General features: G+C 40.3%; 1 protein-coding gene across 8 annotated transcripts in view; it reads right to left on the bottom strand.

Moving 5' to 3' along the window:
• TMEM164 (transmembrane protein 164) overlaps nt 1-14,626 on the bottom strand; it is a 199,864-nt gene that overhangs the window by 73,133 nt on the left and 112,105 nt on the right. For 7 of the 8 annotated variants that reach the window (XM_077146563.1, XM_077146558.1, XM_077146557.1 and 4 more), the window contains one exon: nt 7,496-7,562. In XM_077146563.1, coding sequence (XP_077002678.1) covers nt 7,496-7,555 — 60 coding nt within the window. In that variant the 5' untranslated portion in view covers nt 7,556-7,562. Of the gene's footprint in view, nt 1-7,495; nt 7,563-7,948; nt 8,040-14,626 lie in introns of those variants that run through there. The other variant, XM_077146562.1, reaches the window with a different exon arrangement.

Here is a 14,626-nt window from a genome sequence, read left to right on the forward strand (position 1 = left end):
CTAGAAGAAAAAATGAAAAATCATGGAACTGTAACCCATACCAAACTTTAAAATCTGTTCCATAACGGAGGAAAAAAAAAGAAATATATTGCTTTTTTGTATATATGTTATATTTCACAACAAAGAAAAATATTTTTAAAAATATTTTAAGCCTGCATTGTCTTATAACTTTCCTTTTTCTTAATTTTGACTGTAATGTTGCTATAACTTTTCAGGCATTTATGCCTTACCTTTCTAACTAAATTGCAAGTTTCTCAAGGGTCAGTGTTGTATCCTTGCTGTTTTTGATTCCCTTGCAATATATAGCACAATATTTGACCCAGAAAAGGACTCAATAAAAATTTGCAGATTGACTGGTATGATATGGGATGAATTCATGGACAATGTAAGAAATCTTACTGAATCTTAAAATATAGATAGCAATAAGAGACATTCTAGGGTAGGGCCTAGAATTTGGTTTGGACCAAGGACTCCAGCATTTTTTCCACACACACACACACACACAGTGCAATTATCTGACATTTGTAGAAGATTGAGGCACAATTCGGCCTCAATCTATTCTTTAGAAAGTTAAAATCTCTTTGGAAATCAAAGGCATTTGATATTTTAAGTACAATCAGGAAGCACAGGGACATTCTGTCACAGTTCAGGTCCAAGACCAAATTACAACTTTTTAAAATAGCCAAATTTGTCAAGCACAAAAATAACTTCTCTAGGTCAATCAGTACATTTTGAAATGCCAATTCACAAATACTGAGATTCTTAAGCCTATTTGCATTTGATGAGAGCAAAGTTTTCCCAGCAGCACTCATGGGGACAAGGTGCCCTGGTCAAGTGACATTGCAAGAATATTAATATAATGTTTGTAGATGGTATGTAGATGCCCTGGTGATGAAAAGATTATTATAAACCTCTTCCACTCAGTCTGAGAGTTAAAAGCGTTCAAAAGAACAATCCTAATGGAGAAAAAGAGCTAGACAAAAGCCAGGGTGAGAGTAGGGGATACTGAAGGGGGAAAAAGGAACTAACAAGGATATACAATAACAGACAATTTTGATAATAAGATAATAATATGCTCAAGACTCTGGGCCTTGAAGAAGGAAGGACTGTGATGAAAAGAATCATAACCATTATTCTTATTATTACTCCAGTAGATGAAAGTTGGCTGCAAACACAAATACAGGCCTTTGGTCTGGGAAAGGGTCTGAGGTAGCATGTTAAATTCTTTTCTGTTTCCAATCTCCGTTGCTCAGAGCACTCCCCACACACAGAAGAAAGGCTCTTAGAAGTTAGAAGGCAAAAGGGAGAGGGGTTGAGGATGCAGCTTGGGCCCAGGGCCTCATACTGAGGGCAGTGTTTCCAGCTTTGCAAAGTATGAGCTGTAACTGAAAATCTACAATCTAATATATAATCAGGTTCCATGAACACCCTGCTTAGTGTCCTCCTCTTGGCTTTCACTTTCCAAGTGGCTCAGCCTGGACTGGATGACAGTCTTTTGCAAAGTCAGAGGCAGAGATAAAAAAAGAAACCTAAGTATCATATCAGGCAAAAGGGCTAGTGGCTATAACAAGGAGCACCTAAACTAGGCAGCCTCAGCACAAACAAAGGAGGACAGACAGCAGAGGAATAAGGTATTCCAAGTGCTCAAAAAATATGTCACACGAGAGTCCTATAGGGCAGGCAGTGGCAGAGTTCTTGCCTGCCACGCTGGAGACCCGGGTTTGATTCCTGGTGCCTGTCTGTGGGGGGAGAAAAAAAAAGAATCCTATACCCAGCAATGCTATCTTTCAAAACTGAAGGTGAAATAAAAACATTGCCAGATAAACAAAAGCAGAGAGAATTTATTGCTAGCAGAACTGCCTTACAGGAACTACTAAAAGAAGTTCTTTAGGCTGAATACAAGACACGCCACACAGAAATTCAAATGTACACACACACACACACAGACACCGAATACCGTTAAAAGTAATTATGTAACTATAAAAGAGTTTTAATACCTATTTTTCTTCTATCATCCCCTGATTTTAAAATAAATGTATAAAATTAATATGCGTATAATGTATTGCTGGAGCTATAACATATAGAAATGTAACATGTGTAATATATTTTCAAGTTACAGCACAAAGGATGTGTGCAGGAGCAAACCTATACTGGGATACAGATGGTAAAATAATAATTATAACAACGCATTCCTGCATTTGTAACATTAATAGCTGCAATATATATATAATAATATCACAAAAGGGGAAAAAGGGAAGAGAGCAACATTTCTATATGTCACTAAATTTAAGTTAGTATAAATTGGAGGTTGATTCTGATAAAATGTATATGGGAAATACTAGAGCATGCACTAAAAATAACTCAAGAAATTAAAAATGCACCATAAGAAAGTATTTACTTAATGCAAAAGAAAGCAGTAAAAGAGGAATAGGGGAATGAAAAAGACATGAGAAATACAGAAAACAAAAAGGAAAATAGCAGACATAAATTCATACATGGGATTATTGGATGGGCCTAGCGGTAGAGGGAGTCAGCGTCCTTTCTGGAATTGCATGCAAAGTTGCATGTGTTCATTTATGAGGAAGAGGCTCTAGAGCATCTCAAAGAAGCACATCACCAAGCTCTTTTAGATAGAAGGAAGCTAAGAAGCATCTCCAGAATCTTAACTCACCAGAATTCAAACTTGCCCTGAATTTCAGTTATGAAACAGGAAAAGAGTTCTAAAATCTGAGTCAGGAGACCTGGGTTCTTGGGGCACCCATCCTGGCTTCTTAAGCAAGTCATTTATCCTCTGAAATTTCCTCTTGGAAAGATAGGATTAGACCAGACAAGCTTTGAGCGCCCTGCTAATTTAATAATCAATAGTTCTGTGATGTATTCTTCCCATTTCCTTTCAAGAAACAAAAGGGCAAATCATTGGAAATCACCCTTAAGATACTTCACCTGCGGTCAGAAAAATCCTGGCTTCAGAATCCTGGCTACAAAGAGCACTTACTCTTAATAAGGGCCATTGGAATACACGTTCCTTCTTCTGGGGTGTCACTTTGAAGATGGAGAGCCAGGAGGAATTGAGACCTGGTTATTGTCTAGCTGATATACAGATGTGATGCCAATAAGTCATGGGGCAGAGTAGAAGCACATGGAAATTCACCAATGACTTCGAATCCTTTAGCCAATTGGCAGTTTCCTCCAACTTCCTCTTTCTCTCTCTCTCTCTGTGTATGTGAGTGTATATATGTCTGTGTTACTGGTACACACACTAATTAGTTCATTTTATTTTCCTTGCTCCCTTATTACTGCTAATGAGAAAAAGAAAGGGGGGAGCAGGGGATTAAAAAGATAAAGGGCCAAGAAGGAAGGGAAAAAGAGAAGCCAAAAGCTGGCTTACTGCCTAACTGGATGACAAGGCTTAAGAAAAAGTTACTGATCTTCCTGTCCTGTATCTCATTTAAGTCAATCTGAGCTCAACTAAGGAATTGCAAAGCAAAAAGTCCTGAAGGCCAGAAGTAACCTGGGAAGGATTCCAATCTTGTAAAAGAAGCAGATCAAAACCAACTGCCAAAACACATGGAACAAATGCAAACCTTTCTCAGCATCATTTTATAAAAAAGATGGCCACGACTGTTCACCAGAGTAATTGGAATCACTAGTTAAGAGAGTGCCCATTAAAGCAGTTTCGATATTAGGGAAAGTTACTTGAATATTCTTGATAAGCTGGTTGGCTTGACATTTACTCGGACACTATTAGCTGTTAATATAACTTAATAGATAGTATAGCTGCCTTTAAAAAGAGAGTGGGTGAGAGTGGAGGGAGAAAGGGAGGGAAGGAGGGAAGAAGGAAAGGAGGGAAAGAAGGAAGGGAAGATAGAGAGAAAAGGGAGGAAGCAGGGGCGGGGGGATGGAGGTGTGGGGAACAAAGAGAGGGAGGAAGGCAAGCAGGTAGATTGGTGCTGATACCTGTATAAGTGAGTTAAGACTATGGACTCGAGAGTCAGACTGCCTGGCTTTAAATCCTAGCTCTTCCAGTTACAGCTGGGTGACTCAGGTGAACTAGTCAACCTCCCTGTGCCTCAATTTCCACATCTACAAAATAGGGATAATAACAGTATCAGTACCTTGCCTCAGTTTATTGTGAGGGTTAAATAAATTAATCCATCTAAAGCACTTAGAATAGTACCTGGAACATAGTAAGTACTCAGAAGGGGCAGCTGCTGCTGCTGCTGTCGTTATTGTTAAAGGGGCTAAGGAGAAACATTAGCAAACCTGATGAGGATATATACCTTTCGTATAGCACAATAACAATTGCATGAAAACTTTACCACCATGGGCAGGCCAAGGTGGCTCAGTGGTAGAATTCTCACCTGCCATGCCGGAGACTTGGGTTCAATTCCTGGTGCCTGCCCATGCAAAAACAAAACTTTACCAACAGCTTTCTAACTGATCTTGGACATGTGGCTAGGACTTTTGGGGCCTTATTTCCAAGCTTCTAAAACAGACATGTTAACTTCAGTTTATTCCCAATACTTCTGCAAGGAGAAGGGTATTTGGTTTTCCTTGCAGGAAAAACCCACTAGGAAAAGAACAGAAGGTGGCCTGCCAGAGAAACCATACCCACCTCAACTAAAGGCAAAGACAGACCCTCAGGCCTGAGATGTCAGCTGGAGACACTCAAATGCATTATCACTAACTGTATTAACCCAGAGGGAAAATCTTTCTGGAATCTAACAGAGCTTCTGAAAATGGGGGAAAGCCATCTGCCTGACCTCTCAATCTCCTGAGAAAAGCGCAACAAGGAGGACATACAGATGTGATAAGACAGCATTGGATCCGCTTCTCTGCCTTAGCAGGTTACCTCCATGGGCGGGAAATAACTTCAACACCACCTCAGGGTCAGTAGGAAACAATGCTGTAGAAATTAGCCATTAAAACACACACACAAGGGTTTATTTTTTCAATTTGGAATATTTTCTCCATTCTCTGGTATTATCTACTAGAGCTCTGAGACCAAGGCAGGGGTTGTGATCCTACAGTTCACCAGGTGAAGTCAAGCAAGTCATATATTGTAGAAAATGTATAAGGGAGTGCAAAGGTACCTATGTCAACAGCCTGTACCTGCTCATCCAAGCTCAATGGGGAACACTGAACTTAATGTGCTTTGCCTATTAAGGCAGAGGCAATATTTCCTGCCTTCCCCCACCCCTATGTTCCCCTATCAATCTCAAATGGGCTTTAGGCAACTTGGAGGAAAGGATCTAGACCATATAAGTCACCTGGGGGTCCTGTTAAAATGCAGATTCTGATATAGTAGGTCTGAGGTGGAACCTGAATTTTTGCATTCCTAAGAAACAGCACCTATGCGATGCTGGTCCCCAGACCATGAGTTACACACGTTGAGCATCTGAATTGCAAATGTCAAGGACACTGATTCTCCAAGAGCTGTCTGAGGAGCCCTGTGAGCATCACTTGGGGGTTTGTTACACATGTTCATTCCCTAGCATCACCCCAGTCCCTGTCAATCTGTCTAGGGATGGGGAGTGGCAAGCCCCAAGTTTAACAAGCCCCTTAGGTGATTCTTGTGGGCATTAAGATTTAAGCACCATTGGACAAAATCAGGGATTCTCAACTCTGGCTACATGTTACAATCACCTTAGGTACTTTGTAAAAATACCATAGTCCAGGCTGCATCATAGATCATGAGGTTCTCCAAGGATGACTCCAGGGCATTGGCCATTTTTTGTTTATTTCAGCAATGTTTTTGTTGTTTTTTTTTTTCCCTTATTAGAGAAATTGTGGGTTTACAGAACAATCATGCATAAAATCCAGGATTCCCATACACTGCCACACCACCAACACCTTGCATTGGTATGGAATGTTTTTTACAACTGATGATAGTACATTTTTATAATTGTATTATTAACTTAAGTCCATGGTTTAACTTAGGGTTCACTGTTTGTATAGCATAGTTCCATGGTTCTTTCTTTAATTCTGTTACCATATATGCAATCTAACATTTCCTCTTTTCAACATATTCAGAAAAATATTTCAGTGCTATTAATTGCACTGTTGTGCTACCATCACCATCCTCCATTGCCAAAACATTTCCACCATTCCAAATAGGAATCCTGCAGGTTTTAAGCCTTAACTTCCCATTCCCCATCCCCACTCTATCCTTTGGTAATTTACGTTCTAGATTCTGACCCTGAGTTTTTGAGCAGTGTTTTTTTTTTTTTTGTATGCTGTATGGCAGGGTCACATTTCATTATTTTTCCATGTGAGTATTCCATTATTGTAGCACCATTTGTTGATTTTGTTTGTTTGGGGGAAGTGCATGGGTCAGGAATTGAACCTGGGTCTCCTGCATGGCAGGCAGGAATTCGACCATTGGACTACCCTTGTACCCCCTTCAGCAGTGTTTTAAAAGTGCCATTTGGTGAACCTGGGCATATGAGACCCCAAAATCACTGTTTTAGATTGATGCTTTTTTCTTTTCATTTCTATTTATTTATAACATGCATTTAGACAAGAGCAACTCTCATAGGATATACATGAATATTTGGGGGAATGCTAACTCTTTCGATGGAGCAGAGTATACCTGTGGTTTTAAGATCAGAAGGCCAAGTCTCCGGTCCTAACTTAACCGGATTCAAATACTCTCTGAATGTCAGTTTCTTCCTCTGTACAACAAGAGGCCATAATAGTTGCCCTATGTATGACACAGACTTGTTAATTGAAAATACCTTAGCAAGTATAAAATGCTAGACTAAGAGGAAGAATTATAATTTCAAATTTTAATTTATGATGTTAATGTTTGAAGCAAACCTAAGTCATGAAGACAGAAAGCAGCAGCCACAGTTTCACAGGTAATTAATTTCCCTGAGCTCTCTGATGTTGCCTGCTAATCCCAACCACATGGGAGTCTGAGGGTAGGGTCCTCTACCCCAGCCTTGTAGCTCCCGCTTCTCTCAATGCTAGTTTGTCATCCGATGCCGTGTGAAAATAGGAGTCTACCTGCTAGCCACTGGGGTTTTGTGTGGCTCAGACTGCCCCAGGGGGGTGGGTAAATGAGGGAAAAGGAAATCTAATTCCTATTCAAGGGAGCCTTTGGCAAAGTAGACAGGCTCTGAGACTCCCCAAGAGATTATTCTGGGCCACTGTGGATGAGTCCACATTAGAGCCCACTGGAACACCTGGAAACCTCTATCTAAGCAGGGGGTGGGTCCCTGGCTTCCTCTCTTTCTGCCAAACCTTTCCAAAAATCCATAGGCTTTTTGGGAGGTCTGTTCTGGTTCTGACTTAAAATGTTTACTACAGTCCCAGAGTTCTACAAAACACTCCCACCCACATCAAGCTACCCCAAATCCAAGCAACACTATATCAACCCTCAGAAAATTTAGAAATTACATGGGCATACAGGCTATGGATGAGAATAAAGGATAAGGAGAGAGCACACACAGTTTTGCATGTTGCCAGTACTCTCTTAGAATAGGCTACTTACCAGCCGGGTATTTACCACAGGAAACAGCAATGCCAGAAGAGCTCCATTCAACATGTGCATTTGTAGCCTAGAAGGGAAAAAAGGTAAAGTTCAGCTCACACTCAGACTCTGATCCAAAGGTAGGAGAAATGTGTCAAGTCATGCCACATAGGAGATCACTATGTATATAAGCGGCTCAGTATGTAAAATGGCAGTAGAGTTCGCACACGTATGAAATAGAAATTAGAAGCAGCATATTTTGAATTCACTGAAATGTTATGAAGAGCCTTCCAGTACTTCAAAATCACCACCACCACCACCAACCAAACACTTCCCGAACACACTTTGGTTACAACACTTCTTTACGTACTGTCAGTTACAATCAATGGCTTCAACTGCTGCAGCTCAGGCAGCATTACAAATGGGGAACTTCGGTAGCTAAGTACTCCATTATTACTGTAGAAACCCACTTACTGTAACGTGGCTGCTTTTCCCCAAACAGACACCAGGGCAGAAAAAGGCTGCAGTATTTTGCAAACTGTGTTCACTCGATTTCTTAGAAATGCCGTCAAAGTCAGCTTTAAGAGGTGAGAAGGCAAAAGGGGCAGTGCTGTAGGCTTTCTTTGATCTATTTTACATATTCTCCATGACTTAAAAACAAAACAAAAAGAAACGGGGGAAAAAAAGTAGAAGAAAAAAATCGCTAGTCTCCAGCATCGGGCAATGATGGATACCAGACTTGTCACAAAATAAAAGAAATAGAAATCTTTTATAAGTAAAGAATAATTAACTCAGGAGCAAATCCTGCTTATGATGACTCTGGGGATGAATTTAAGAATCTCGCTTCATCAATCAAGATAAACGGTTTTTTACTACTTAGGGGGAAGCAAAGAATGACAGTCTCTTCCTTCTGAAGAAAAGCTGCTTTAATGGGTCATATACAACCACGACCAATCCAATGTGCCTCTTAGACCTCGAGATACTCACTGGATTTCTCTCTCTCTCTCTCTCTCTCTCTCTCTCTCACACACACACACACACACACACACACACACACACACACACACACACACACACACACACACACACACTCTAATACCTCTAATATCTCTAATGCCCTGACTGGGAAAGCAGTCTACACCTTGAACCCTGGAACTTTAGGTCTTCTCTTGGAGTTTACAGATCTGTGCCTAAGACCAAGAGACATTAAAAATGAGAAAATAAAGTTTGACAAAAGATAGGCTAAGCCTACGTAAAATTAGGCTGAAGAGTCACCCCCCAAAAACCTCTTTCGTTGTTCAGATGTGGCCTCTCTCTTTAAGCCGACATGGCGAGTGAACTCGCTGCCCTCCCCCTGTATGTGGGACATGACTCCCAGGGGTGTAAATCTTCTGGCAAACTGGGGTAGAAATCCTGAGATGAGATGGGACCCAGCATCAAGGGATAGAGAAAACCTTCTTGACCAAAAGGGGGAAGAGAGAAATGAGACAAAATAAAATTTCATTGGCTGAGAGATTTTAAACAGAGTTGAGAGGTTATCCTGGTGGTTATTCTTATGCATTATATGGATATCTTTTCTTTTTATGGTGATGAATACACAACTATATGATGATATTGTGAGTCACTGACTGTATGATATGGTTGAACTATAAGTGTGTGAAGATTTCTCAATTTAAAAAAAAAAAAAGAGACATTACAAGGAGACCCAAGAGGAGTACAGAAGCCTCAAGGCTGCATTTCATTTCCCTCAATTTGTTTCTTACTGCCATGCTTTGTGTTAAGAAGGCCATGATGAGGGTGATATGTGCACTTAATGTGATCCAAGCAATTAAGTGCTTTACATGACTCTCTCCTTTCATTTTTATACCATTCTTATGAGATAGGTACTCTTATTGATCCCATTTTATTGGTGAGGAAGCTCGGTTGACAAAAGTGAAATGACTTGGTCAATGCCACACACAAGATAGTAGAGACTATATTCAAACCCAGATTTCTTGGACTCCAGATCCCAAAATCCTTTGTCCCTCTCACTGCCTTATATCAGAGCCTCTCCCTCCCAATATAACTTCAAGTGGGGAGTCGGCGTTCCTTCCTTTTTAGTTCTAGAACTCTCTACTTCCTCTGTTCACTGCCCCATGCACAAGGTGCATTCAGTGGATGGCTGGTGGAGATGCTCTTAGGCCAGGTTAGGCCACCTCAGTCCTATGGGTCTAAAGGGCTTGGCCTGGTCCATAAAAGGGAGGAGGCACACCCAAGGCCATGTAACTCCTGCCTCCCCAGGCTAGCCAGGTCACCATGCCTTTTCATCAGGGTCATTTAAGGAGGCACCCCATGCTCTGAAAAACTGTTGAAAACTCTGACTCAACCTCTTAGTGCTTAGAGCAAAAGCCATTAAAAGTCATCCCAGTGAAACAGAGTCTAGCCTAACCTTATCCCTAGGCCCTGCTAGGGAACAGCCATGATATAAAAACTCATCCAAAGAGAAGAAATACCACACTGAGAGTCCAGGTAAATCTGGACTCTGGTGTCAGGCTTTGCATGGACTTTAAAGGAATGCCAGCATTTGAACAAGGCCAATTAGACATTTATTGTCGGTTCTCAAAATTCAATTTCCCAAGGTACGCACATGCCAAAGGATGAATTATCCTAATATTAAGAGGTCTTGCATATCAATAATTACAAAAATAGCTAACATGTGTTGAGCTTTTTTATGGGACAATCATGGGCTGAGTATTCAAATGCATTATCACATTTAATTCTGTTTCTATTAGCATTATCATCTGCTACCACCACCACCACCACACCTCGTCTTCCTCCTCCTCCATTTTGTGGCTGAGAAAACCAAGGCTCCAAGTGATTAAGTGGCTTGACCAAGCGCACAAAAAAATATCTATATGATTGCAGGCCAGGAAGAAAAAGGTTCTGGGGTGCCAGGGTGGCAGGGAAAGTCATGCCTAAGGGTAGTTAAAAAGCCTTGAGAGTTTTGCAGCAAAATGCCTTTTTACACAGTTGCACTGCCCTCTTCAGACCCATGGCACAGCAAAATAGGTAAGACTGACCACATCAGAAGCAAAGACATTTTCTTTAACTCTATACTCCCCTCCAGCTTGATACCCAGATTTCTACCTGGTATAAGAAAAGGATACTGGGCACTGGAAGCTCCTGTGAAAGTTCCCTCATCTGTACAATGGAAACAGTAAGAGTAACCACCTCTTAAGATTGTTATAAGGAGCTGATATTTATAAAATGCTTAGAAAAACATACAGTACATAGTAAGTCTTATATGAGTGCTTAATATATATATGGTGAAGAGCTCACTAAAGACTTCAAGAAAAAGAGAAGGAAAGAAGGGACAGAGGGAGGGAAGGAGGGAGGGAGGGAGATCATGTGAGAGAACCAAACTCTTTTAAAAATTCAAAGTATGAGAAAGAGGTCCAGGAAAAACAAAAAGACAAAATGAAGGCCAGAAGTAAAGAGTTGATCTCAGAGACAGAGTCCTGGTTCAGTTAGTCATATTTATAAACCTCATTCTCACCAGTTCAAAGTCTTGGTCATTACCTTTGTCACAAATATTTTCTGTGAACCTGTTCGTTTCTGTGTAGGATACTGTTATATGGTAAATCATGAGTTTGATTCATTCCTAGGCCAGATAATTTCACTAAATTTGGTTCCACAGCCATTAATCAATTCATTACTGTGTGCCAAATAATATTCCAGGTGCTGGAGGGAAAGGAGATCAGTATAAGGAGGACATAGTGAGATAGTTTATAAGTTTAACCTCAGTATTATTGTATAACTTTATGAATTCATGTATATCACCTCGGTATTATTGGTGTATAACTTAATGAACTTATGTGTATTCGTGCATATCAACTTATGAATCTATGTACGAAATTATGTACTCTTATAAGTATGTAAAAAGCAGGGAGTAAAACAAACAAAAAAAAAGGTCTGCAGCATCTGTCTGCCCTTGGTCACGTCCGCAGACCCTGCCTCTGGTCACGTCCGCAGACCCTGCCTCTGGTCACGTCTGCAGAACAGGGGTCCTCTGCGCATGTCCCATCTCAGACAAAAGAAATTCTGTACCTTCCCAGAGTTTACTGCCCGTTCCCATAGTGACTCCTGCCTTGCTTACTAGCCTATATAATCTGGAAACCAAGACTATTCAGAACTCAAGACTTTAGATGGAGAGCCCTCTGGGCCTGCCAGCAATAAAGTTTTGTCCACTTCTCAGAGGGTCAGGTGCTTTCCTGGGTGATTGGAGCTTTCCCTCCTTCCATAGTACCAGCCCTCAAGAAGCTAACAATCTCACTGGCAAGGCAAGAAACTAAATAACTAGAGGAAATGTGGTATCATGGTTAAGAACTTGGGATTCGGAATCAAACCTATGTTCAAATGCTAGCTGTACCACTTACTGGCTGGGTGACTCTGGACAAGTCATTGAAACCACATATGTCAGTACCCTCAATTATAAAATGTGGCTTAATAACAGTGCCGACCTGAAAGCATTATTGAGAGAATACCATGCAAAGTGATCAACATAGTGTCTGGGATATAGCAAGCACTCAATACGTGTGGCTATTATTATCCTTAATAAAGCAATGTAAATGAATTATGCATTATTATTCATGACAGCAAAGGAAGCTATTAAAAACCTTCACAAGATGACATGTTCCAATTTAGTGCTTGATTACAGCCAAGAGTCGAAAGACATGGGAGAAGCTCAGTGAGTGGCTGGAAAGGGAAATAAGGGGTATGTATTGGCTGGAGATATCAGGATGGTTTTATGGAAGAGATGAAATTTGAGGACTCCTAAACTTACACTCTTTACTTTAGCTAGCCATCTTGCAAATATGACAGGCAGTTTTCTGATTCTAAGTAAGATGGAGTAAGCACATCCTGCCGTTTCTCTACAGAATGCAGTGATAAAATCTAGAAGGAATGCCTGGAGCAACTACTTGAACACTGAACAGTAAATGGTAGCAGAGAGACTGGAAAAGAAGACCACCACAACAGTAGAGAGTTGTCCATTTCCTCCCCTCCAGTATCCCTCAAACTGAACTCAGTGCATTGGAAGTGAACACCAGGGGGCAGAAAGAGGGATATTCAGCAGAGCTTACTAGTTCTGGCTGTGGAACCAAAAAGGAAACTCCTAATGCTGACAGTGTATGGAATCCTTCCTGATTTTTCCCCTCTTTCTTTCCTCATTTCTGCCACACTCCAGCCCCAAGCAATCCAACAGTAGCAGAGGCAGCCTGCAGCACTAGATAACTGCAAGAGCCAAAACTTTGAGGAAGGGAAAACTTCCTTTCCATTTGGTAGAGCTGTGGTATCAAAAGAGTGGGGCCAATCCTAGTATCTTTCATCTGTCTTCATGCCCCCTGAATCCAGACAATAGCATAGTTGTGGAACTTCACATCAGAGTGAGGTAACTAAAGCCTGAATTTTCTGTCTATGTGAATGAAAAAAGGAGCCCAGGAAATTGGAAAGCACCAAGGAGACAGAAGAGAGAAAGGAGCTCAAAGAAGCAATCCCATAAAGTTATTGATGAATTCCTGGGCCCACTCCCAAGCTGAGCATGTATGGATCTTGTTCTATTCAACATGCCAAATATTCTAAGTACTGAATAGATGGAGCACCACACCAGGTTCAGGCCACTGGGTGGCACATACACAGGACAAATCAGAACAGTCCTGCAAAGATTTTATAAACTGAATTGACATTGCAAACACAGCCCAGTGAAGGCAGATTATAACTTGTAACCTGGAGCTAACTAGGTGAATTGCCTGCTAAAACAAAAGTATCAACATTCTCCTCAGGATTTAAACAAGAAGCAGTCTCATAATATAATACTCAAAACGTGTAGGATACAATCCAGAATTACTTGGTACACAAAGAGCAGGAAAATCTTAGGTCACATGGGAAAAGACAATTAACAGATGTCCCTAAAATTATACAGATGTTGGAATTATCTGGCAAAGACTTAAAGCAGTTATAATTAAATTGTACCAGCAAACAATCAGGAAAACGCTTGAAACCATTGGAAAAAAGAAAGTGCCAACGAAAAAAACAGAACATATAAGGAACCGCATGGAAAGTTGAGAAATAAAAAGCATAATAATCAGAATAAAATACTGACTATCCTCTCTACCAGAATGGCAATGATAACTGAGAGAGTCAGGGAACTTGAGGATAGATCAACAGAAATGATCCCATCTGAACAATAGAGAAAACATTTGTTTTTAAATGAACAGCCTCTCAGAGACCTTTAGGAAAATAATCAAAGGTCTAACCATGCTATCATAACCCCATACTGGGGGTAACAGAATGCAAGAGTTTAAAAAAAAATCTGAAAAAATACCAAGCTAAAAACTTGCCAAGTTTGGTAAAAGACATAAACCTAAAGATTCAAAAAGCTGAGTGAAACACCGAACAGGATAACCACCACATCCACCACCAAAATAAAAAATCACTCCCAAACATACCATAATCAAACGGTTGAAAACTAAACACAAAGGAAAAAATACTGAAAGCAGCCATAAATAAACAAGGCATTATCAATGGAATGACTGTGGATTTCCCATCATAAATCATGAAAGACTGAAGGAAACGGCATAATACTTTTTTCATAACAATTTTGTTGGGATGTAATCACATACCATAAAATTAACCCTTTTAAAGTGTGCAATTCAGTGGCTTCTAGCATTTACAATGCTGTGCAATCATCACCATTATCTAGTTCCAAAACATTTCCATTGTCCCAAAAGGAAACTTCACACACATGAATCGGTTGTTCTTCATTCCCCATTTCCCTAGCAACTGGCAACCAATAATCTCCTTTCCAGCTCTATAGATTGCCTATTCTGGACATTTCACACAAATGGAATCATACACTATATGGCTTTTTGTGTCTGGCTTTCACTTACAGCATTTTCAAGATTCACCCATATTGTTGCATGTATGAGTATTTCACTTCTTTCTATGACTAACATTCCATTTTAACGGAATACTACATTTTATTTATCTATTCATTCACTGATGAACATTTGGATTTTGTCCACTTTTTGGCTAATATGAATAATGACACTATGAAAATTTGTACAAAGATTTTTGGGTGGACATATGTATTAATTCTCTTGGGTATATTCCATT

Source organism: Tamandua tetradactyla, chromosome X, assembly GCF_023851605.1.
Source record: "Tamandua tetradactyla isolate mTamTet1 chromosome X, mTamTet1.pri, whole genome shotgun sequence".
Lineage (NCBI taxonomy): Eukaryota > Metazoa > Chordata > Mammalia > Pilosa > Myrmecophagidae > Tamandua > Tamandua tetradactyla.